The sequence below is a fragment of the Blennius ocellaris genome (genome assembly GCF_963422515.1).
Source record: "Blennius ocellaris genome assembly, chromosome: 4".
Taxonomy (NCBI): domain Eukaryota; kingdom Metazoa; phylum Chordata; class Actinopteri; order Blenniiformes; family Blenniidae; genus Blennius; species Blennius ocellaris.
The window spans coordinates 17,476,933-17,501,491 of NC_137653.1; the positions used below are offsets into that span (position 1 = coordinate 17,476,933).

General features: G+C 42.4%; 1 protein-coding gene across 2 annotated transcripts in view; it reads left to right on the top strand.

The window, feature by feature from the left end:
• plxna1b (plexin A1b) overlaps positions 1–24,559 on the top strand; it is a gene marked incomplete at its 5' end in the record, with an annotated part of 162,974 nt that overhangs the window by 111,256 nt on the left and 27,159 nt on the right. For both annotated transcript variants that reach the window (XM_080495587.1, XM_080495588.1), the window contains 6 exons: positions 3,416–3,512; positions 7,494–7,684; positions 13,608–13,759; positions 16,834–16,957; positions 17,071–17,207; positions 21,519–21,686. In XM_080495587.1, coding sequence (XP_080351713.1) covers positions 3,416–3,512; positions 7,494–7,684; positions 13,608–13,759; positions 16,834–16,957; positions 17,071–17,207; positions 21,519–21,686 — 869 coding nt within the window. The remainder of the gene's footprint in view (positions 1–3,415; positions 3,513–7,493; positions 7,685–13,607; positions 13,760–16,833; positions 16,958–17,070; positions 17,208–21,518; positions 21,687–24,559) is intronic.

Genomic DNA, 24,559 nt, shown 5'->3' on the forward strand with positions numbered 1-24,559 from the left:
CGTGCCTGTGCTGACTTTCATCCAATATTGAGGGACCCCCCCCCCCCCACTCCTATTAATGAATTAGCTAGGGGCATAAAATGTACCTTGAACAGTGTGACTAAATTATGGCTTTTATTTGCTTTGGACAAGTTGAACAATTCCATTAATGTATCAGTCTGTGGACATAAAATTGTTCAAATGTGAATATTGTTTTAAATTTTTTTGCCTCACATGCACTCTGTTCACCTGGGCTCTCCTGAGTTTCCCGGTGGGCAGATGTCGGCTGGTTTGGCCTGTGCTCCTGCGAAAGGCCATGAAAATGTTTGATGTGAGCCAGCAGAGTGTTTTTGATTCCCTCATTCTGGCCAACTAAAACAATTAAAAACCCTCTCTCCTTAATGTGAAGCCATTTCAGTTGCTGTTTGTGTGAAATTAAACTTAATAGAACTTTATTGCTGCTGTTTTGCTATGAACCACTTAGGCTTTCAACCACAACATCATATAGTGTTTTGGGTTGCTTTTTTGAGACAATTGTATGAAACCCACCTGCTGCTTAACTCATACAAGTCTGATTGTCGTGAACACACTTGCCAAGTCTTAACTATTGAACATTTGCCAAATATGAAGCTGCCTGCAGCTGGATTCCTCCTCGTCCTCCTGTTTTTGCTTCTGCCACCCTCACCATCTTTGTTACACTTGCTTCTCTGGTCTTTCACTGTCACTTTTATCTCAGATTTCTCATCCGTTTCCCCTCTCATGTTTTCCTCTTATCGCCTCCGTAGTGCCATTGTTATTTGCTTTCTCTCTATATCTTCTCGGTATCCCTGTACACCCCCTCTTCGCATACTCCTTTATTCTCCTCCTCCATTGTCTTACATGCATATACACACACGTGTGCGTTCTCTCTATCTATCCGCCACTGAAGTGTTGTTGTTCCCAAGCAAACTGGGTGGTCTGGTGATAGTGACGAAAGAAAGTAAAGTGGTAGAGGAAGTCCAGATGCTCACACTTGCAGAGAAAGAAAAACTACTTGATGTCCAATCACGTTGTTTTATCTTTCTTGTGTTTGCATGTGTTTCTATGGGTCCTATTTGATCTCCTGAGTAAACTTGTGCCGGCATCCTTGTTTGGATACTATACTGCGTTCAGGACACATATTTATAATCCAGCATGCGCATGTTTTTCACAACAAATGCTTGGTATATGCGATAAAGGAATCTGCTTCATATTTCCTTGTTTGACTGTGGGGCGTTTAGAGGGATTGAGGCAGAGGAGAGAAAGTCATGCAGGAGATTGATGGGGGAGGAGGTTTGTAAAGAGGTGTGGAGAAGGAATAATGAGAGGAAAAGAGAGGGAGAGAGCGAGCGAGAGGAAGGGAAAAGAAGCGGGAAAGAAGGAGAGGCAGAGGAATGTGTGAAAAGACCAAGGCAGACATGTCAGAGAACAAATTGAAAATGCCAATTTCACTTTAGCCCCCACCGGCTCAGGCGCTTAGAGTCCGGGGCCGGGATTCTTATTCCATGTGTAAATGAATGGTGTCCACAGAATAACACGCAATCACCTCTCTCTATCCATCTTGCCCTCGCTATTTCTCCTTCACCCTTGAAGCTGTATTATCTGCTCTTTTCTCACCATTGTTTCACTCCACCCCTGTGCTCCCCATCAACTATTCCAAAACATTTTCCTGTCTTATAAAAACCGTTTGTCATTTTATGTCCACACATCATCACGTGACCTCCCTCTTCACCGGTTGGATTTCCCAGCATATCCACCCACTTCTCTTACCCTTTTCAATTATGACCCGCCTGCTCTGTCTCAGCTCTGCTGACGTGAATCCATTTCTAAGATTTAGTGAAAATGCTGTGCGACACCTGTAAATGTAATGGAAAGGTTGTTTTGGCGGCTTTTTCAACCAAATCACGGAGTGATTCCTGGCTACTCAATAAAGTTACATGTTATAATATGCTTATGAACACATTTAGAAAGAACGTTCCCCTAAAGTGGGCTCTGAGAGAAAAGCTGCATAGAGACGTCTTCCTTTATTTAGTATATCAGCATCTCTGCCTGCAGGGCCCACTAAATGTAAATCATCCAATCACAAAAGTGAAGAAAGAATTAATCAGCCCTTCATTGTGACATTGCTGTGTCCTCTCATTTTCTTATCTTTGCTATGCACATTTCTTGCTGCTTTACCCCCTCAAATACATTCAAATTCACTATTATTGCAGATGTCAAGATAAATCTCACAGTGTCTCACTGGAGTGGGCGATATCGTATAGTGGCAAAGTTGTCACTCGATCCAATCTGAGAGGGCCTCATCGCTCCGGGCGTCGAGGCTTTCACATTGGATATTATCACCACTTCACTCGAGGAGAATAGTCCTGCTATCTGCCACCCCGAGGCCTCTGAAGATAGTGACCATACCAGTGGACGGGAGCCTGACTGGGCACCAGTTGACTGACTGAGGCGTTAGGTCATATCTAAAGCTGCAACAGGCATCATCCTCACAGCACTCGGAAGATCTGTTGCTCTCTGGCGTCTGTTTTATGTTGTATGAAAGGCAAGTAATGAATAGTTAATGATATAAAGCTTCTCAGATTGGGATGTGATCTCCTTTTTGAGTATTTTTCAGATGACGGTGTGTTTACCTCTGCACATGGCTGCTCTGAGTGCTAGAATAGGGCGATCCAGGAGGTGGTGTAGCTTCTGAAGCGGCATTTTATTTGTTGGCGATAATCGTCTGTGATCATTTATTTGTTCAGAGGTCGGGAAAGATCTCAGCAGAAACTCTCTTTCGCTCTTTCTTTGTTCTACCCTTTCAGTTAACACACCGCCACCACATCGCTGCTTTTGAAGCTTGTTGTCTCATTTAAAGCAATTCCATAAAACTGATTATGCCAACGACGAGTCAATTACATTTCAGCTCTTATTAGTTCAGGATGCAAAAATGAAATTAGATGAGAATATTATTGTTAGAGATATATTAAGCTTTTCATTCATCACTGGAATGGAATGAGTCACACAGTGATGGGGATTCCAATCTCTTAATCAACTCCGCGCTCTGCCAGGCAGCGGCGGATGTGTAAAAATCACAATATAGCCTGTCTCTCATCATTCATTTTTATGGTCCTTCAGCTCTGTGAACACTGCGGGGTATGACTTTACTCCCAGCCACTAGCTGAATTGGGTTTACTCTTACTCTTGGCATTATATACATTATATATGTGTGTGTGTGTGTGTGTGTGTGTGTGTGTGTGTGTGTGTGTGTGTGTGTGTGTGTGTGTGTGTGTGTGTGTGTGTGTGTGTGTGTGTGTGTGTGTGTGTGTGTGTGTATTCTTTTTTTTATTTTTTTCTTGAAAGAGTGAATGTCTTATGATGATTGATGGATAATGATAAAGACTCATCGTGTCATTGCTGTTGTTTTATGCTTCAGTACACCTACGAGGGAAATGACATCAGCGACCTGCCAGTCGACCTGTCAGTGGTTTGGAATGGAAACTTTGTCATCGACAACCCCTACAACATTAAAGGTGAGCAATGTGTATGCATGCCTGTTACCTGAACAACACATATTTATGTTGACCCAGTTGAGTTTTTGGGCCGAGTGCGGTGCGGCTGTGCAGCCTGTACTGGTGTGAAGGCCAAGCTAAACCAGCTGCTCAAGACTCAACCGAGGTTGTTTGGCTCTTAGATATTTTGTCTGCCCAACTATCCACAATACACTATTATTTCAAGATGTTTTCCATGTTCAGTCAACAGTTTCATTTTTCAAGTTTGCAACCATGATGCTCCCCATTTCTAGTAGTCATGGGAACATGATGCTCCATCCTGTTAATTTTAATAACTGGTATTGAAGCTCATCAACCTCATATCTTTTAAGAATAACTTGAAGAGGACGGCACTCTCAAGTTTCCCTAAATAGTTCTTTCAATGTTTATATCATCTCTTTAACCTTTGAAATGACATTTAACACTCTGAGAAACATTTCTAAAGCTTGGTCGTATTGTCACTTGGATGATAGGATATCTTCCTGAGACACACAAACACTTTATGAAATCACAATTCTCCAAAGATTGAAACATGCCTAAACATCTAATGATTTCCATGTTTCATAAATCCCCATTTTAATCACAATGGAGCATTTTGAAACCCATTAGGTCAGTAACATTCCTGCATATAAAAAGAGCATTTTAGAGAGACGTAAGCAATGTGGTGAACATTCCGCAAGAATATGATCTGTGCTGGAAACCACTGCATGGAATCAAGAATGCTTTCAGAAATCACTGTCCGTGATCATACTTTTCTGTACAATCCAATAATAAGTAAAAACGTTATCATCCAAAGCCACACGTGAAAACATCCGGAAAAACACACCTATAAACCCAAATATATATGAAATACAAAGCAAACTGTTCTGTGATTAGATTATTCAACATTGTAAAATATTTTGAGGAAACAATGAATACCGAAGGAGTAAATAATAAAAAAATGGATTAAATTAAAAGAGCCTTCATCTCTGGTGTTATAGAGTTGCATTAGATTGTATGACTCTGAAAAGGCATCATCAGTCCTGAGAAATAAATAGGAACGCTTCAATATGTTTACAGGCAGTTTTCACAATAGGAAGAGATGGTGCACGATGGTGAACATTGCTCTGCCCCACATCTTCTGAGATGTTTTGATGTTCTGTGTGACTTCATTGAGCAAATATTTTTCATGAAATGCTATTTTCAACATTTGACATTACATTGTCAACAAAATACGGGTTTATAAGAATCATTGCATCCTTTTCTTCTTTTGTTGTCACACCTCATCTGGCCTTCGTAATGGTGATTTTATGTGTTTGAGAGACCACATCAGTCAACAGGAACCATGCACATTTTTGGTAGTATGTCACCATAACATGTGGCAGCTTCAGCCGGATGTGCTAAAACCTGCTTGAAACCACTCATACTTTAAACTTGGTCATTTGTCTTCACTAATGCATATATTGACTAATGATTATGTCGGCTGATTCTCAGGTTTTGGCCCATGGGACTCTTTTGTCCCTGCTAATGGGTGATCATTGGAGTAGAAATTTTCTCTGTATTCAATTAGAAGCCATTGAGCGCCTTTTGGTGTCAACCGTACAACTATTGTGTAAAGCAAAGTTAGCACCTGTTGTCTTTTAAAACTGTAAATTCAGAAATTTAAAGTATTCTAGAGTGCATGCAGAGGTCTAGACTGTGTAATAAAATTTCACTGCATGTCATCCTTAATTTTGTTTAAATTGTGCGTATTCTTTCCTAAAAGATTTTGATAATGCAAACATAACATTTTAAATGCACATGAAGGTATAAACACCTGCACACGTGGTCCTTAACTTGTTCATGAACAAAATGTTGTGTGCTAAGCCTTCTTCCACATTGAGGCAATGCCATATTTTTCCTTTTTCATTCAGTTTGCTGTGTAATTGCTAAGAATAAACATTTTATTGACCCATATACCGTAATGCATTACTTATTGTCAAGCGGTGATGAAGCAAAAGACAAGCATACAGCCAAAGTGCTCAACCCAGTTTGGATGAGATTGTGAAATTCTGAGGGGAGATAAACCTCTGAGCTGCCTCACTTCACTCACAAAATATGCAAGTTTAGTGATTGTTGATGATGAGGAGATTAAATCATTCAAATCACACAATAAATCAGTTTGGAGAAGACAGACTTCATGGATCACGGATGCAAATCTGAGCCAGGCCTATCTGTGTGGAGTTGTACTCCCTTTGCCTGTGTGGGTTTGTCTCAGATTTCCTCCTGCAATCCAAAAACACGCATGTGAGGTTAATTAGTGAACTTAAATTGCTTGTAGGTGTGAATGAGTGTCGGTGATTGCCTCAGTATTTATCTGGCATCGTCTCCAGGTGTACTCGGCCTTCATTCATAGTTATCTGGGATCAGCTCCAGCAACCCATGACCCTGAAAAGATTAACAGCGGTATAAAAGAAGGATCGATGGAAATTTGAACCGTTGGTTCTCTGCTAATGTGGCTTATTGCAATATTACAGCAATACCATATCTATTATCCTTGGATATCCTTTCATATGATATAAAATATTTGTTTGTACACTGTCATATTTTGCCATTTTAAAGATGTTACATTGATGATTCTTGATAATATACTTTCAGAAAAGTTGATTTGCACCTACATGTGATTGTTTACTGGTGCCTATGACTCGATGCCTTTCATACCATAAACATGCTTTACATGTTGAAAAAGTGTTTACGAAGCGTGGCTCTCATGTACATATACACCCGGCACTTCAAACAAAGAAACATGTCATGATCAAATACTTGTACATGCATTGCCATGGGAGAGGGCAGTGACATCATGTCTGTTGGATATAATTACTGGTAAAACAGCCTTCGTCGTGTCTGGGCAATTATGGCCTGTGCTGAGCAGCAGGGGGCTGTAACATTATTCCCCTGCTGAGAGGTAAAGTAACATCGTCGTCTACCACTGCGTTCGATAAAGCCCGTGAATGACACACACCGAAGAGTTTTGTACAACCCAGGGAGCCGCCTTTGTCTGTTCCCAGATGTCACGCTATGATGACCAAAGACACAGCCAGATGCAGCTATTTTGAAGTGGTATTTGTCACACTGCCAGCACAACAAAAAAAAGGAAAGAAAGAAAATGCTGCATATCAAGGGTTTGTAAGATGGTGATTATTGCCGTTTGTCAATAATGTAAAGTAACACCACATAGTCGCTCTGTTCCCTCGTATTGATTTCTGTCTGTACTCTAAAAGTACCAAGCAAGCTGTTGTAGGCTCAGATTTCATTTTTCTCAACCTGTTGGCTCGGACTGATATTACATGGATGTGTTCCATGTATATGTCACATAATCGAGAAACCGCAGTGCTGTCCAACAACAATGGGATGTTTACGTTCTTATAGCAATCATATGTGGACAAAGAAAGCGCAGAGTACCAGCAGCATGCGTCAGTGTCTGTGTGTCGTGCGTTATCTTGAATGTGAATCTCTCCATGTGTACCTGGACGTGACCGAGACGTCTCTCTCACTATGTGCGTCTTCACAGCCAGCCGCCTCCACACTTCTCACTCGTGATAATCATCGGGTGGAGTGTGAGCGATGCTCGCTCCTCTAAAATGCTGATAGGTTAATGCAATTAGAGAGGAGTCATTTAGCAGCCAGTAATTGGTACAGGGCTTCTTTAAAGCTGCTCCATGACCAATAGGATTTAGGGATGGGAGAGCAAAGAGGAAAAACACATTTAGTGTATGGCTCCTCGGGCCTTTCAGGGGAAAAGGGTCTTAACTTTGTCTCAGAGAAAGTTTTGAAAACACTTTTTTTTCCCCATTTATAACAAATGTGTGAAATTGTTTATCTATATAGTTCATGATAATTCAAAACAAATAATTGCCAGGCCTTTTTTTTTTTTTTTAACGTTGCAAACCTCATTCTAGCACTAATAAGTGGGCTGAACTTCCTTTTTCTGCCTCTGTTCTCCAGCTCATCTGTATAAATGCTACGCTCTGAGGGACAGCTGTGGGATGTGTTTGAAGGCAAATCCTCGGTTTGAGTGCGGCTGGTGCGTCGGCGAGAAGAAGTGCTCTCTGAGGCAGGAGTGCACTCCCCCGGAGAGCACTTGGATGCACGCCACGACTGGAAACAGCCGCTGCGCACACCCCAAGATCACCAAGGTAAGCCTCCGGAACAATAACATGCTGATGCACAATACAAACAGAGCGTGCAACAAATCAGGATGCATCTGAGGAAACGGGTAACTTTCAACTGATCCTTATGCAAATAGTTTGCAAAAAACTGTGAAGCTACATCTTTTTGAACATAGCAAGAACATAGCACATAGGTAATATTGAAACTTTTTTGGTGTGCCCACAATTTCAGTACTCTGAAGTTGTTAAACCAGTGATTCTTATCCTTTCCCAACAGACACGACCACAGTTTCAAATGTATAGGTGCCTCCCAAATTTGAGCATTAGGCAGTTTCTTAGGTCTGATTCTAGATTCTAGAAAGTGTTTTCTTAAAGTTTTCTTTGACATGTAAAAATTTTATTTTGCTCAGATCTTAAGCAGGCACTTGGAGTTCCACTAAGTTTGATCTGGACCACACTGCATTAGACATGGAGCTGCTAGAATAAAACAAGACTCATTGTCACTTGTGTTGAAGTTCCCGTTTTTGATCTTATTCATTTATTCTCCACAATCTAAATCAGCTCATTAGTCAAAGAAAAGAGTTGAAAGGTTTGCGGTGCTGTGTCATTGTTTGGCCTCAGCAAGCAAGCGGGGCGTCACAGGAGGTTTCAGGCAGCATCAAGGATAGACGGCTCAGAAGCCAACACTATGACTGTAACCACAACACAGATGGGCAGGCCAGGAGGAGGCAGTTCACACACACCAAGACTGAACACACTGACGAAATTAGAGCTGATGGCTTCACACGCGCGCACACACACACACACACACACACACACACACACACACACACACACAGCTGAGGAACAAGGAGACGGTGTGTTGTTTGGAGTGTGTGTAAGATATGAGACAAAAAGCCGAAGATTTGGAGTCATGCTAATTGTGTCCTGCCATAGGTGGAGAGTGTGTGTGTGGGTGTGGGTGTGGGTGTGTGTGTGTGTGTGTGTGTGTGTGTGTGTGTGTGTGTGTGTGTGTGTGTGTGTGTGTGTGTGTGTGTGTGTGTGTGTGTGTGTGTGTGTGTGTGTGTGTGTGTGTGTGTGTGTGTGTGTGTGTGTGTGTGTGTGTGTGTGTGTGACAGGCTGGGTGAGCAAAGGCGTCTAAACAACCACGGCGTACCCATCTGTTGCCACCAGTAACCGTGGAGGTGGTCCTCGTCTGAGCTTGACCCGGGTCACCGTGCCTACAGCTCACCACTGGGACTGACACACACACATGCAGCGCAGCCTGAAAGCAAGACACCGCTGTGCGAGGCGTGCCTTCACGCTCGCCCTGAACACCCGTTCTTCATCAGTGTTTCAAACATTGTTTTTCCAACTGTATCGGAATTGAACACATCATCTCAGTGACAACAGAGTCCCAATTTGGTTGATTTAAAATGTAAAATATATGTATAGTTTAAATTGCATCACTATTTGACTGATGCAGACTTGTAGAACTGGAGCCCTCAGTACATTTCCTATGTGACACGGGTTACTCTCTGAATGCATAATGGAGATATTGGATAATTGGAACACTGGCACATAGATAAATCCGTGAGCTAATGCTCCCTTCTCTCTACGTGCTCGCTTCAGTTATCTCTTTGAAGCAAACGCACAGAAGCAATTGGGTTGTGTGTGTGTGTGTGCATGTAGGACAGAGACAGGGGAGGGGGGGAAGGCTGTGCATGCAAGCATGTGCACTTGCATGCATATTTAGGGGTAAATCCTGGCCTCGGGGCAAGATGTTGGTGGCAGTCAATAAAGCCGACAAGGGAGAGCTTCAAAAACAGCATGAGAAGAAACATAGGAAGAGAATGCTGAGGAAGAGACAAAGGAGAGCTGAAGAAGAGAGAGACACCAGTGGAGGTGTTATCAACCCACCGCGCCGCCAGCCTCACCTCTTTTCTCCACCTTTGACATTTACAGTGACATTTAATGCCAAAAGAACATCAGCAGATGACAAAGAAAACCTCTCTCTTTTCATCTGCCATTTTTATCCCTTCTCCCAAAGAGCATCACATTGGCCCCACAAATTGAATATTATTCCACTTCTTACCACCAGTTTGGTCAAATCCCCATTTTTTCCTATTTGATCCCCGCCCTTTATTTATTTCTTTTTGCTTCATTTGAGCTGCTTTGTTCATTTTTTTCGGAGTATGTCAGCTGCTGTGTGGCCATTAGCTCGCGGATTAGCCACTAATTTCATTTGGACCAGAGAGTGTGTGTTCAGCTGGGAAGGAAATACCACAGGAGACATGGACACACACGCACACCATTTATGTACATACAATCAGCTTGAGCAGAAAATGGAGAACCTATTTGGTGACTTTTCCTACTTCGCTGATGCCCATTTGATATTGTTCAATAGTGTGGATTTGAGTGCCGTTTCCACTCTGATATGGTAAATTATGATTATAGACAGATGTTAAACTATTAAACTGCTATATTTGATTGTTTGGCATGTATCACAATTGACTTACGACGAAAATGACTTTAATTCTTCCCAAATAACAGTATCTGTGTGCACAGTAATGAGTCTGCACGCTTGCTGTCACACACCATCTTGTACGTATTCTCTGCAGGGATCACAACTGAAAGAAGCCACAACTCAGATTTGTCATATAGGATCTTTAAGATCATTTTCAGAGCTACTTAGATTGTGACAGACACTCAAACACTCACACTGTCTGTCGCTGTGTCCCAGTATAGTGTGCAGCAGTGTCCTGATACTGGCCTTGGATGCTGCCTGGCCCTCCATCATCCATCATCCCCTGCCTGTCCTCTCCTATGGGACAGAAAGAGCATTACAGCCAGCCCTTAGAAACCAATTAAAACGGCGCAGGCCATGCCTGTGTGTGTGTGTGTGTGTGTGTGTGTGTGTGTGTGTGTGTGTGTGTGTGTGTGTGTGTGTGTGTGTGTGTGTGTGTGTGTGTGTGTGTGTGTGTGTGTGTGTGTGTGTGTGTGTGTGTGTGTGTGTGTGTGTGTGTGTGTGTGTGTGTGTGTGTGCATGTGTTGTGGGGGACCGAGGTGGCGGACTGGGTATTCTTTTAGTTTGCTGTTTTTAGTCGCAATTGCCGCTATGCAAGAACGTGGATTTAAAAATAATCCATTTCTTTTTTTATGAAAAGCCAATAATTGATCTTCCTTGTGTTGTTATACTGCAACAATTACTACTTCTAAACTACTTTTCTCTCTTTGAGTCAATGTCTTCCCTTCATCTCCACCTACTCTGCTTTCCCCTCTTCCTCTGCTTTTAATATTTCTTTAAGTTTGTTGTCTCTTTCATTCCCTAACCTTTCTTAATACTTGTGTCTATTAGTGCAGATGGAAGTTCGGTTGGGTTTCAGGGCCTTTATTGACGCCACCTTTCCATTGTTGTTTCAGAACCAAGACAGTTTATGGCGAATACTTTTAGCTCTTATTTATGAAGGAAGAATTGTAACCGAGTGTTAATCATGTTGATGTCTTAATTAGACTTACTTACATTCTTAATGATCGCCCCACCAGAGTAATATAATTGGCCCCAATGTGATTTTGACTTCTGACACAGATTTGCTCCTTCTGTCCGCGAGGCTACACAGCTTCAGAATTAACGTTATTTCATTTAGCCTTGTGTTAACATTTAGTGTTGAAGACTTCTCTGATTCTCTTCTGTGCCCATTTTATCGCATCTTGTCGGTTTGTTTGTGACTTTGTTTCTGAGAGGCTTTCATATCGCAGATAAACTTCAGAAGCCTTTACACCATGTTCATATCATCTCTGTGTCCTCTGCCTGCTTCCTCCCCCCGTCCCTTCCTCCTCCTCCTCCTCCTCCTCCTCCTCCTCCTCCTCCTGTAACTAGCAGATGCTATCTGCTCACTGCTGCTTAGCCAGCCACAATAGGCTTGACACAAAGCCTCCAACACAACGGGACAAGTCAGCGACAAAAAGAGGGGGTAAAAAAGCGAGTTTGAATGGGTGTCGAGCATTACAACGGCAGGAGGAGAATGGAGCGAGTGTTTAGGCTGGTGGCTTTTATCAAAAAGGGCTTTTATTTTGTGTTGTTTGTTGTGGATGCAACAACATCTTTGTGTGTTTGTGTGCACATGTGTATTTTTGATAAGCCGCTGCTTCTGGAGGGGGGGTTCGATTACCATATCTTTAGATTGCAACCGGTCCTTTACTGTCTTCCAATCATGCTTTTTGTCTCCAGATAAACTATGTACTAGGATGCAGACACAGTGACAGAAGTGAAGATGGTGAATGAATCGAAAGACTTGAATTTGAAGAGGGTGAGGGTTGGAGCAAGGGAAGGAGGAGGGGGTAGATGAAAAGAAAAAAAACCTCCTTAATTATATTACCATGGCATTTCAGCGCTGGCGTGCACAACTCGGAGCTTTGTTCCTATTTCTGTGTCTCTGTTTGCAGATGTCCTGAACACCTGTGGCTCCTACTCACCTGTCACCCTTCCTTTAATCACATTAGATGGAGGATATTTGCAGGGTACCAGGTGGAAAATACTGCTGCGCAGAGTTATTTTTTATGTTACCAAAGGATTGAACTGAAATCGCCTCATTTCTGGGGAAATTTGAGGGTACAATAAGTTACAGAGAATTCAAGATGGAGGGATGCTAATTCAGCCATGCATGGTTCGCAAAAATTGTTAAAGATGGGATAAATACCGTTCCCAGAATTTGTTGGTCAGCAGCCAAAGTTTGCAAATAGTTGCTGCTTCATACAATGCTGTTTCTAATGCACTGATTCACAAGAGCATAGAATTCCTCGGTTCCACAGAAGAGAGTTCGAGTCAATTTTTTTATGTGTTGATCAAGTGTGGCACGGTGTTGTAGTTGTTAACACTGTCGTCTTGGTTCAAACCTGCGAACCAACAAGGCCTTTCTGTGGCATTTGCATGTGGTCCCTGAGCCTGGGTGGGTTTTCTTTAGGTACTACGGGCTTTCTCCCATAATCCAAAGATTTGTTAGGCTCTACATCACCTCTGAAAACATGTCTCCAAATGGCCTGTGTGAGTGAATGCGTGCGTGATTAACTGTCTGTGTTAGACACGTGATGGACTGGCAACCTGTCTGGGGTGTAACCTGCCTTCAGCCAATTGTCAGCTGGGCTTAGCTCCAGCGCCCTGCAAACCTAATCCTGATTTTTCTGGTAAATAAGATGGATGAATGGGTGTGCTTTTTTTCCATATCTCCATTTTGTTCTATGTGCTGTTTAGCAGCTCTTTATTGTCATTTCTTAGCAGTGCATGGAACTGCCCGAAGGTATGAATGGAAAAGCAACAGCTCATTATTTGTTTTATTTTTTTTCTTTGTATCAACCAATCTCCTTAACCACGGTCCCTCTTCATGACCCGCAACTGCCACCGCCCCACCCCATTCCCCCCACACCACATTGGGACGAATGACCCCGCTGCTCCACCATGTTCTAATCCAATTAGCTTTAGCCGTAATTATGCTAGTAAAGACTGATTACCATTGTCTGCGTTGGCGGCTGGATGAATATGGCTGTGATTAGCAACTCGGCTAGCCTCGGGTAGCCATTAGTAGCTCGAAACACCTTTCACAGACCTCCAGAGGAAAGAAAGAGGAGCAAAGGTCCCCTTGCGCTGTAATTGTATTCAGGAGATTAATCGTCACAAGGTTAAATGAGAGATATAAGCGAGGGCTTGATGGGTGAGTCTGGGTTAAGTGTGTGAGTTGACAGGTTGTGAAGGTTTGACTGAGTTGAGGTGAAGTTAATGGGTCCAAGGTCATTCTTCATCTCACTTAATGAGGTGGCAAAGTGTCTGATTCACGCAAAATGGAACAAGACGTAATGGCTTAAATAAACTCTCAACACACTGACACGACATGTTCTGTGATGTCTTTCTTTGTTTTTTTTTTTTTTTTATTCATGTCTTAGCTTAATGCTGTCATGTGTTGGTTCCTCATAACAGCTCTCTCCTGAGACTGGTCCCAGGCAGGGGGGAACCATGCTGACCATCACTGGTGAGAACCTGGGTCTGCAGTTCAGAGACATCCAGAACGGAGTCCGCATCGGCAAGGTGACCTGTAATCCTCAGGAGGACCAGTACATCAGTGCTGAACAGTACGTCCACACGCTCTCTCTCTTTAGCTCCACACATCACCGCAATGAAGGTGTCCACTTGCTCAACAGGAACATGTTGTTTGTTTCAACTAATGTGTGATTGGTCCAAAAATTAAAAGTGATAATGTAAGAAGGCAAACGTGCCACCTACATTCATCCTTTGTTCTCCTCCATATCCTCCCAGGAATTCTACAGTTGAGTTTCTTGTTAAGCCCCATTGTTTCTGAGACTCTGGATTCATTGCATGTTCAACACTAAGTGTTAAAATCTGGTTATTTATTCCAATAAAAGTAGTTTCTACAATTGTATATATTAGTTTTTGTGTTTCATATGTCTCACACCTGTGTTTTATGTAATCTAGTAAGATTAAATACCATTTTCCTTTTTCACATAATGGCTTTTCTCCCCCAATCTCGAGCTGTGTGTGGAGCTGTTCTGTGTCAAATGGATGCAATCCATGTATATCAGATAATATCTTTCACGGAAGCTTTTATTGTTCACAATGAAATGCCTCACATAACCGCCATCATTAAAATTAATTTGGCTCATTTTGATTTGTAGACGTAAGTGGGTTCGATATTATGTCACAGTGTATGTGTATATGTGAAAACCGAAATGTCATTTGAACACCTGTTCGATAAATTTTATCACTTTTCAAAGAAATTATGAGCTGTGTACTTAATCCGACTTTCATTTGAAAACTGCAGCGGTGTGTTTAGAGAAAAGTATGACTTGCAGCAGTAAACAGCTGCATATTATTTCTGGGTTCAGGCTGTTTGGTTTTGACTGACCTTTTCCTTTCAGCCACGAACAACGTGTGTTACATCACTCTTCATCACTCGCGTTTCTTTATTCCACATGAAAGGAACATCACGTGAATCATTAATTTGGTTGTATTCTCAACTAGTAAAAAGATTAGCAGCAGAAAGTTTGACTCCCCATGACAGAAGTGTCACAGCCACTTTCAGTTAAACTGCGATCGAGTCACACTTTGTGTTTGATGTTGCGTTTGTCAAAATGCAGTTTAGAGCGAGAAAAATTTGGGAGACGCTGAACACAGTCAGAGGTGTCCTCAATATTCAGTTTCCAACTATGTCGCTGTCATTGTGTACAAATGTTTCATTTGCTAAGTTCTGCTGCACAGTCCCAGTAGATTCTTCAGTCTTTTCTTTGCCCCCTCGCTCGGAGGGAAACACAGGAAATGTGGCTTTGATAGTTTGACAGTCAGGACAACAGAATGCTGCACAGCTCTCGACGGTGATGCCTCCAAAATAGGTTTAGAAATATGGTTGCGACATGTCAGCCATGATTCATAACTCTCCCCATGTCTCTGAAGTCGCTACTTATTTAGGGTACATCCACACGATGAGCAAAACGATCATTTTCTCCCCAGCATTCTTCAAAAAACCTCCGTCCACACCTCACTATGAACACGGCTCAACACGAGCCTTCAGGGCATGTAGTACACATGCCAGATGATGACAACATGATTTGGATCTTTAGATGTTTGGTTTCTCATGCATGTTATTCGACTAAGAAACATATACGGTAGTTTATTTTGATTACATCGGCAGCCATATTTCACATATATCCTTGTGGTTGATTCACAATCGTGGCCCTCACACTGACCAGTGTTGCTCATGCTCCTCCATGCACAACTTTTTGTCTCCGACTTGTTCGTTTTGTCCAAGTGATCAGATACAACTCCAGCAAGGTGGCAATTTAACCTTGTCATCCTTGCAACGCTGCTTTGGCCCGTTTCCATAGCACCCGCGCTAAGAGGAGGAGGCGGACGCTGTGGCTGGCAGTCAGAGTGTCATGCTAATTAAAAGTGATGTTAGCCATACGGTGCCATTAGTGGCCCGGTTGTGCTCGTCATCGTGGTGACCCCATCACGGCTGCAGTGTGGGGGACAAGCTGGGGTCACAGGGCTGACAGCAGGGGTTAAAGGTCGGCTGCTAGATAGTAGGTAGTGCGCTGACTGTTGGGGAAAGTGTTGTTCCTGCTCTCGACTTCATACGTCCTCCACACATTCACAGAATATAGCTTTTTTAAAACCAGTCACCTCAGTCATTGAAAATTGACAGCAATATTTGACTTCACTTTGAGAGAAATAAGTTATTGCCAGTAGCAAGGAACAACAGAACCTAATAACCCTTCTTTTATTGCCCCATTAGTAGCTGCTGTGTGACAATTTGGCATGTCTGATTTTTTTTTCCATGTCAGTTATTTCATTTAGGCACGATTTATAACGTTGCAATACAATAGTGATGTAAGCGAAGCCTCGTTTCTAACTGAGAGCTGTCCAGCATTTTAATCATGGTCCCTGTCATAGCATGAGACCTGGGAATAAATGAAAAGGGGAAAAAACAATAGACCACACTAACACCATGACCACCTGCAGCTGGGACGGAAGCAGCAGAGTTAATAACTCGTACAGAGGAAGTTGAGGAGATGAGAAAGATATGAGCATGTTCTATTAATCAGCCTTTCTCTCACTTTAACCCGCTTTCTCTCCTCCTCTGCTGCTTCTTTTCTTTCTCTTTCCGCTCTCCTTTTGCACTCACGCCCTTTCTCCTTGTCTTCATTCTTCGCTCTGGCTAATTAACAGTCAAGTGTGTCTCCACTGGGTGAAACATGGTGTGTGTGTGTGTGTGTGTGTGTGTGTGTGTGTGTGTGTGTGTGTGTGTGTGTGTGTGTGTGTGTGTGTGTGTGTGTGTGTGTGTGTGTGTTTCTCCCTGTGGGCTACATCACCACTACTCCCCTCCTCACTCAATCATTTCTCCAGTGGATTTTCATTTGGCCAGCCAGCGCCCAGGGCCAAGTGTGCTGCTTATGGTTCTACAGTAACACTAATGCACACACACACACAGAAATCTCTTCAGTTTCTTAGCATGGCAGATTGCTTCTAAAAGAATAATATATGCTTTGTTTTCATCTTATGAATAAAGCTGCAATCGGGAACAAAAAACACTCCACTCTAGTCAATTTTTTTTTGACTGCTTGCTTTTCACTTGCTGTATCCTTGTTGGACCGGGCCATTTTTCTTACGTCTCGTCTGTCTCCTCTTCCAGGATTGTGTGCCGGCTGAATGATGCAACAGGTTACAGGGTGCAGGAGGCTCAGGTGGAAGTGTGCGTCCGTGACTGCATTCACCCGGACTACAAAGCCATCTCAACCAAGGCATTCACCTTTGTAGTAAGTGCATCTAATTTAGGATACAAAATATCTTTTTGGGAGAATTCTGTTATTTGATTGGATCAAACCCATGAATAATCCTCAACTGTCTTGTCCTCTTCCTCCTTTGTTAGTCTCCATATTTCACTCGTGTCCATCCGTCCACTGGACCACTGTCCGGAGGAACAAGGATCATAATTGAAGGCAGTCATCTTAACGCGGGCAGCGCTGTGGCCGTGAAGATCGGGCTGCACCCCTGCCGCTTCGAGAGGTAAGCTAAAGGCTGGTCTTCAAGTTCAAGGTGGTTCAGGCTGGTGGCACGGAAATTGCCCGAGTCTTTCCAGCACTTTTTCCCTCAGTACCAGCATGTTTGGTCGTTCATGAGGAGAGTGTGGGGCGTGGCTGACTCACGAAAAAGCACAGAACTGGGAGATGTTTTTGTCTGTGTGTGTGTGTGTGTGTGTGTGTGTGTGTGTGTGTGTGTGTGTGTGTGTGTGTGTGTGTGTGTGTGTGTGTGTGTGTGTGTGTGTGTGTGTGTGTGTGTGTGTGTGTGTGTGTGTGTGTGTGTGTGTGTGTGTGTGTGTGTGTGTGTGTGTGTGTGTGGCCACTTTTCTGAAAATATTGAGGAATGCTTTTTCTTGTGACTACCAGACTCATTAGATAGAACTGAAAATGGAGAAGAAGCGTGTTCCTATTGTGCTGCTTTTTTTCCACAACTCCGATAGAAATTACCGCCACGGTAAAGAAAAAGCTCTTTCATGGTGGCCCATTGTCCTTTGCAGCTATGTAGTCCGCCTTATGGTAATTGCATGTAGCAAACCACCTCGCTGTCTACGACACAGGGTGCATGTGCTGTATTTTTCTTTATCAGAGCACCCCACACCACCCTGCCAGCATTTTTGCCTGCCAGAAAAATCACACTATTGCAGACACTGCTACCTATTTATTATGTTTTCTCTTTTTTTCACTGCAGCAAATCCAGTTTAGATGCACACCAACGTTGTTATATTTATAGTTCTAGCGATTCATGGTCATGATTCCGTCATTCAAAACGGGATCTTCGGGAGGGTGTACACAGAGATATTGCCATTATGGTACCAAACTCCTACTGTTTCTAGACGTATTTATAGAGGCTGATTGCACGAGGGGAAATTATAGTTTAAACTGTGCTGTTGGGGAGGCAGGCACTATGTTGATTAAAGCTCTCAGTAGAGTAATGTAAATGCAGCCTTCCTGTTGTAAGAGGGTGTAAACAAGTATTTACTGCTCGATGCAGTAGTAAAGTTGCACAGTTTACAGTTACTGTGACATTTTCCTTTTTGGCTTGTGCTTATCTTAAGACCAGGGGGTTTAAACAGCTTGGACTACATTTTACCCTAACAGTCTCCTCAAACTCCCACATTGCACATGTTTTCACACTGAGTAGTAATTTTTGGTTGGAGGCCAAATTCCCTAATGTTTTGCACAGTATAATATGGCATTGTGTACCAACTAAATCTTGTGTTGGATAGATGTTATTATATATATTTCCAACCTTTTTTTAATACAAATTGTTTTAACTGTTTAAAGTTTGTTTAAAAAAAAAAAAAAGGAAGGAAGTGGCTTCCTCCTGATCCTCCCTGTGTCAATGTGATGTGTTTCCATCTTGACAGTGAGTGTTTCCATCTTCTCCCTGCTGTATTTCATTTTCTAATTACAGTTGCTAGTTTTAGAAAGAAAAAAAGAGCCACCCATTTCCCTGGTGGCCACCTTTGATTTGCAGCAGGCCCCAAAAATGCCGCCAGCAAAGAGGATGACCCGCGGTACTGTAATTCACAGCAATTGTGAGAATGACAGTGTAGCCTTTTCCCGGGGAAGCTGATATCATTGTTCAGTTGTGCTGTGAATGACTTAAGTGCATGGCCCACATTTTGTCAGAGATAGGACTATAATTTGAAAGGAATGATATGGTGTTGCTGGTAATTGGTAACTCACGTATTTCCTGCTTTGAACCAGTGTCTTTTTTTCTTCTCTTCTCTCCTTCCTTTTTTTTTTTTTTTTTAGTTTTGAAGCTAATCTGTCAGCGTTATCTTCACTTGTCACTCTGCAATACATTGTGCCAGGGTTTCAAGAATGGGAGACATAGATCCAATTTGATATGACTTTAATTTCTTGTGCCAAGAACTCTATTGTATCTTTGAGTCCCTTTCTGGCGAACTTGCAGCCAAACCGAGCTCTGGACTGAATCCACTGGTGCATGGTGTCTGACAGATGGCTGAGAAAGGAAACATCACAGAGGAGATTGTTAGTGCACTCAAACAATCGAATACAGACTGAGAGGAAAAATCAGATTGAGGCTTCATTGTGAAGGTGATTATTGGCAGATCGTAAGTCTTCTGTGATGGAAAAATAATTCTTTTTCTCCTCAATAGTTTTTAAAAAGGTGGGTTTTTGTGTAGCAGCCCTTCTTTCCAGCAACAAGCAGCAACTTACACTAATGAGCTTGGGCCCATCAAATTCTTTTTACATCATATCCAAAGGATAGAGTTGAGTCCAATTTAAAGCTCTGTAGCACATCCAGAGGAAGGTGGACATAATAGTCTTGGCCTTTCATTCACTGAGCAGCAATAACCTTTATGACCAAACTAATGAACTGGTTGAGTCCATCTCTTTAATGTATCTTTGTATTAAGCAGGGCCCCCATGCTTTAATCAAAACCTATTTACCCCAAGTCACTCATCCTCTTATCTCCCTGTGCAACCCCTTCTCTTTTCTTCCCCTTTTTCTTCCCCTTTTCCGTATCCCCCTCTTGGTCTCTTTTGTGTGGCTGCAACCTTGTCAAAACTGCGTATGTGGGCACCACAGGGGCTCTCGACAGCAACAGCGTTGTGGAAATGGTTGCGATGGATACGCAGCACTAGTGGAATGTGGAGAATTTTTCTTTTTTCATTTATTTCTATCAGTCTTCATCCCCTCTTCAGTCCCCTCTTTAGTCTGAGGGTGCAGTTGAAGTTGCCTCCTGGGATATGGTCAGTAAAACAGCATGATAAACCCCATTTGGATTCAAGCAACCCAAATTACCCAGTTTCACGCATGTCTGAAACAAATGCTATTCAATCACAACAATAAAACACCTCATCGGTTCCAGATTTACTCTGCAGCCGAATACAACAACACTAATCACATAGCCAAATCCACTGAGTACTATTTAAGGGTGTAAAGATGAATCTTAGGGATTACATGATGAGTCAAAGTTTTGAGACGGCCTGCATCCACAGAAGATCAGTGCTTAGACCTGAAAGGTAAATGGTAAAATGGATTAAAATATTATGGCACTCTTGGCAAAAACCTTTCCACAACACTCCTTGAAATTAAAGATATAGAGCATCTGCAAACCTGCTTGTTTAGGAAGGGTGTTTCCAACATATTTTTATTACTACTGCTGCTGTGTTTTATAGTTTTGTTGGGTTTTTGTTGTTGTTGTTTTTTTGTTTTTGTTTTTTTTTTGGGGGGGGGGGTTGTGTGTGTATACATTAATATTTGTTTGTATTTCCCGATTTAATTCTGTGAATAACTTGATGTTGTCTCTATGGGAGGTGCTGAATAAATAAATAAGACGCCATAAAAGCACAGCACAATGACTATTAAAGTACCAACAAACACTTAAAAAACAAACTCTGCTTAGACGTGCACCCATTAACATGTACAGTACACAACAGAAAGCACGCAGGAGACACAAAGCACGTACTTACACCGTGATAATCTCCTGCCTGTGAACTGCATCTATATGTAAATTCATCACAAATGCACCGGCTCATTGCAACGCACATCTGAAGGTATCTTGTCTCACAGCTGCCCCCCCCCCCCCCCCCCCCCCCCCCCCCCCCCCCGTTTGTAGGAAGGGGACGATGAGTGAGTCACTGGAGTGGAGCACAAAGTTTCTGGCAGTGGCGCAAAGTTTCCCAGCAGGTCACAGCTGGCTGGCTCTCTGCTTTGGAGGGAGTTACATCACACAGAGAGAGACGACCAGCCTGGTCTGCCACTTCAGATCTGTTGGCCAGAGAAAGCGCAGGAGGGAGGGAGGGAAGGACGGACGGACAGAGAGACAGACAGACAGACAGACAGACAGACGGAGCTTTGAAGTGCAGAAAGATGTTGGCGTTGTACAAAGGCATCTCATTATGTGTGTATGTGCAGCAGCTATTTTGTCCTATCTGATGAATGATTTATAAGGTATTCAATAAATGCAGTGAGATATACATTTCTTTCTGTGCGCTCACTTTTTTTTTTCTGCCAATTACAAAAAGTGTCCTCTCAACTGCAAATTTATTTAAACAATTAATATACCCTTCGTTTTTTTTTTGTTTTTTTTTATCCTTTTGTTTTGCAATATGCTACAATGGCATGTTGTACAATTTTATGTTTTTTGGGTTTGTGAAATCTTTAAAAAAACAATGAATGTGCTGAGGAAACCTTCCCAAAGCCCTCCAAATACAGATGCTAAGGTCACAGTACCACTTGAGGAGAGGCTGTCACAGACCTGTACATGTAACATCATTTTCTAAAGTCCTCTCCTGCTCCGTTGTGTCTTCTGTTCTTTCAGGCGGAGCAGCAAGGAGATAGTTTGTGTGACCCCGGCTGGCCAGGCCCCGGGGCCCACCCCGGTCATGGTCGACATCAACTCTGCTGAGCTGAGGAACCCCGAGGTCAAGTTCAACTACACAGATGATCCCACCATCCTGAAGATTGAACCAGACTGGAGCATCGCCAGGTGAGAAAGTGTGGCTTTATCTTTTCAGTGCGGTCACAATGTCAAAGTAATGATTGCATAATAAATTGTATACATACACAATGTGTTTCAGCAACCAGAGTAATGATTTATTCAGGGGAATTGTTTGAAGAATGCTCTATTATGGCATGAATACCCACAATATATTACTCACTCCTTCATGTAGTCATCTCCATCAAGTGTTGTATGATTACGTCATTACTGTCTTTTATCATGTATAATTTTTATCAATAAGGTATTTGATCTATGATTCTGCTTGATCTACTGTACATCCATGGCTACAAATTCATTAATACATTATTAATCCCTGGTAGTTGTTACTCCATTCCTTACGGAAGGAGCATAGCCAACTAAACTGAAATATGAACTCCATGCAAAGGGGGATGAATGTATTATTCTACCAGCATACTCCCCTCATCTGAGTCTTGAAGAAAAAGTTTTACACTATATTGTCACACTCATCTCTCTGTTCAAAGGGGTATTATTTATTCTGTTTATCTATACGTTTGAAAAACAAATCTTTGAGAGGGGAAAATGGCAGTAAAGGATGCTCCTAAAGCAGCATGCTGCCAGTTGATGAGCTGCAGTGGAGATATATCTGTAAATATTACTTGACTTATTGAAATGAGATGACATAGCCACAGGAAGGTTTCCTCTGCAAACACAAGTTATGTTGAGGGGAAGAAAAAGTCTTCCAAATGCTAATGGGCTCACTAGCATGACCTAGAAACTCCATTACTCTTCAACTCAGAGAGGAAGCCAGCTAGTACACACACACAGACACGCACACACACACACACACACACACACGCACGCACACCATCTCATTTACTTCAAACATACTGTATAGTTCCAGGAACCTGTCATACTTTTTTTTTTTCTAGTTTTCCCCAACATTTACTTAAAAATTTCAAATAAAAGTTGGTAGTGGAACTGAAAAAGAAAAAAGATTTTTTTTTGTACAAGTCATCTGTCATATGCAAACTTCAGTAGCTCCATGACACCCTTGAAATGAAAGGCTTTTCTCCTGTGGTTCAGATTTGGGAGTGTCAAGCTGCTGGTACAGAAACTCCACACTGCATATATTTCACGTCGAAAGCTCATCAGGACAGGAGAGCTCACTGTAAACCCTCTCAACCTCTGGCGAATATAAGGGGAAAATAAAGTATATTATTTTTTTTATTGTTGCATCTCCAACTTGCAAACAGAATATAGCAAGTATACACTTTGGAGTATAACTTCTTCAGACATTCCATTCTTCCACCTGACACAATGACTGCTAAGACAGTGTAACACTCCTTCACTGGTTCATCACAGGGGGTTTGAGGTGAAAATAGAAGCCACGTTTAAAACTGTGCAGAGAGACACAAATCCCTCGTCATGCGAATGAGGCGTGAGCAGATGAGAAGTCTCATTTGCAGGAGGAAGAATGAAAGGTTGACGGCTTGGGAGAGAGAAAGAGAGAACAAGAGAGTGAAAGTGTTGCCTCCAGCCTTGAGGGGAAATAACCTCAGCACTCTGCTGGCGTCGAGGCGTTTCACTCAGTGCTCCCAGAGGAGGAAGCGCGCAGTTCTCCTGGCCAGTGGCGCCTTTTTATTTACCAAGCTATTTTGTCGCCGGGTCCCCTTTTGTGACCCCCGTCGCCGAGGCTATTTCAAACAGTGGCGAGCCTCCGTCATCCAAAACACAAATTTGACACGACTGAGGCTTGTTCTCCTCCCTTCAGGAGGAAGCTCTCTAACAATGCAGACGTGTGGCACGACACCATGTTTACACAGTGCATCGTGTCCTTTATGTGTGTGGAAAAGATCCTTATTCTCTCGGAGAACAAGTGCTTTTCAGTGTTACCATTTATTGATACGAAGCAGGTTTTTTTTCCCACTGGTTTTTCCCTCAACATTTCCAGAATCTGTAAAAATGTGTGACCTCATGTAACTCTTAGATATGTTCAATTTTCACTCTGGACTAGATTCATCATCCGTCATCCTCTTTTATATCTCGCAGCCATATTTTGCTTCAGGCAACTTTTTCATCCCGAAGCTCCTCACTGAGCCCAGATGCTGCACTCGGCTCTCTCTATAACCCCAACAAAACACATTCGCTGCACCGGTTTTCTTTCTCCATATAAAAGAGACCCAGAAATGAGGTTCCTTTACTGGATTTACTCCACAGAACATGAATTCATCTTCTTAACCGACTTTACAGGGTGGATCTCAACAAGTTATCCTTGACTTAATTTATTGTTATACAGTGTTATAATTTCATTCTGCACTTGGAGCAGCCCCAAATAATATTTTTTCCATTGGAGAAAAGCAGAAAGTGTATTTTACTGTATCCTACTGTATTGAACCATATCACATCTATCATAGTTCAACTGTCTCCTTTTATATCGGAACAGCATTCTACAGCATCGCACCGTATTGCATTCTTTCATATAATACAGTTTTGTACCATATTATTGCACCATGTGTCATAGTACACTATATTATAGCAAATAAAATCACACTGTATTGTATGTTATACCATATCGTAGTATATTTTACTGTGGGCCACAATATCGTATCATACTCTATTACATCACAACTTCTCGTAATGTATTGCATACTGAGGTTTAGGTCATCGGAGGCTGAAGGTGATGTCGGCTGGGTCTAAAGCAGAGTAAACAAGGGACAGATCACCATGTGGAGAGACAGACCTACAGGCAATTTAGAGTAATCAATTTAGACTGGTGTCAATGCATTGTAAATAAACCCACACCCTCCACAAGCAGATACTTTCATCCTCCACACAGAAGGGCCCCTTCATCAGACCGGTGGTATTCTTGCTGAGTGCTAACCACGACACCATCGTGCGGC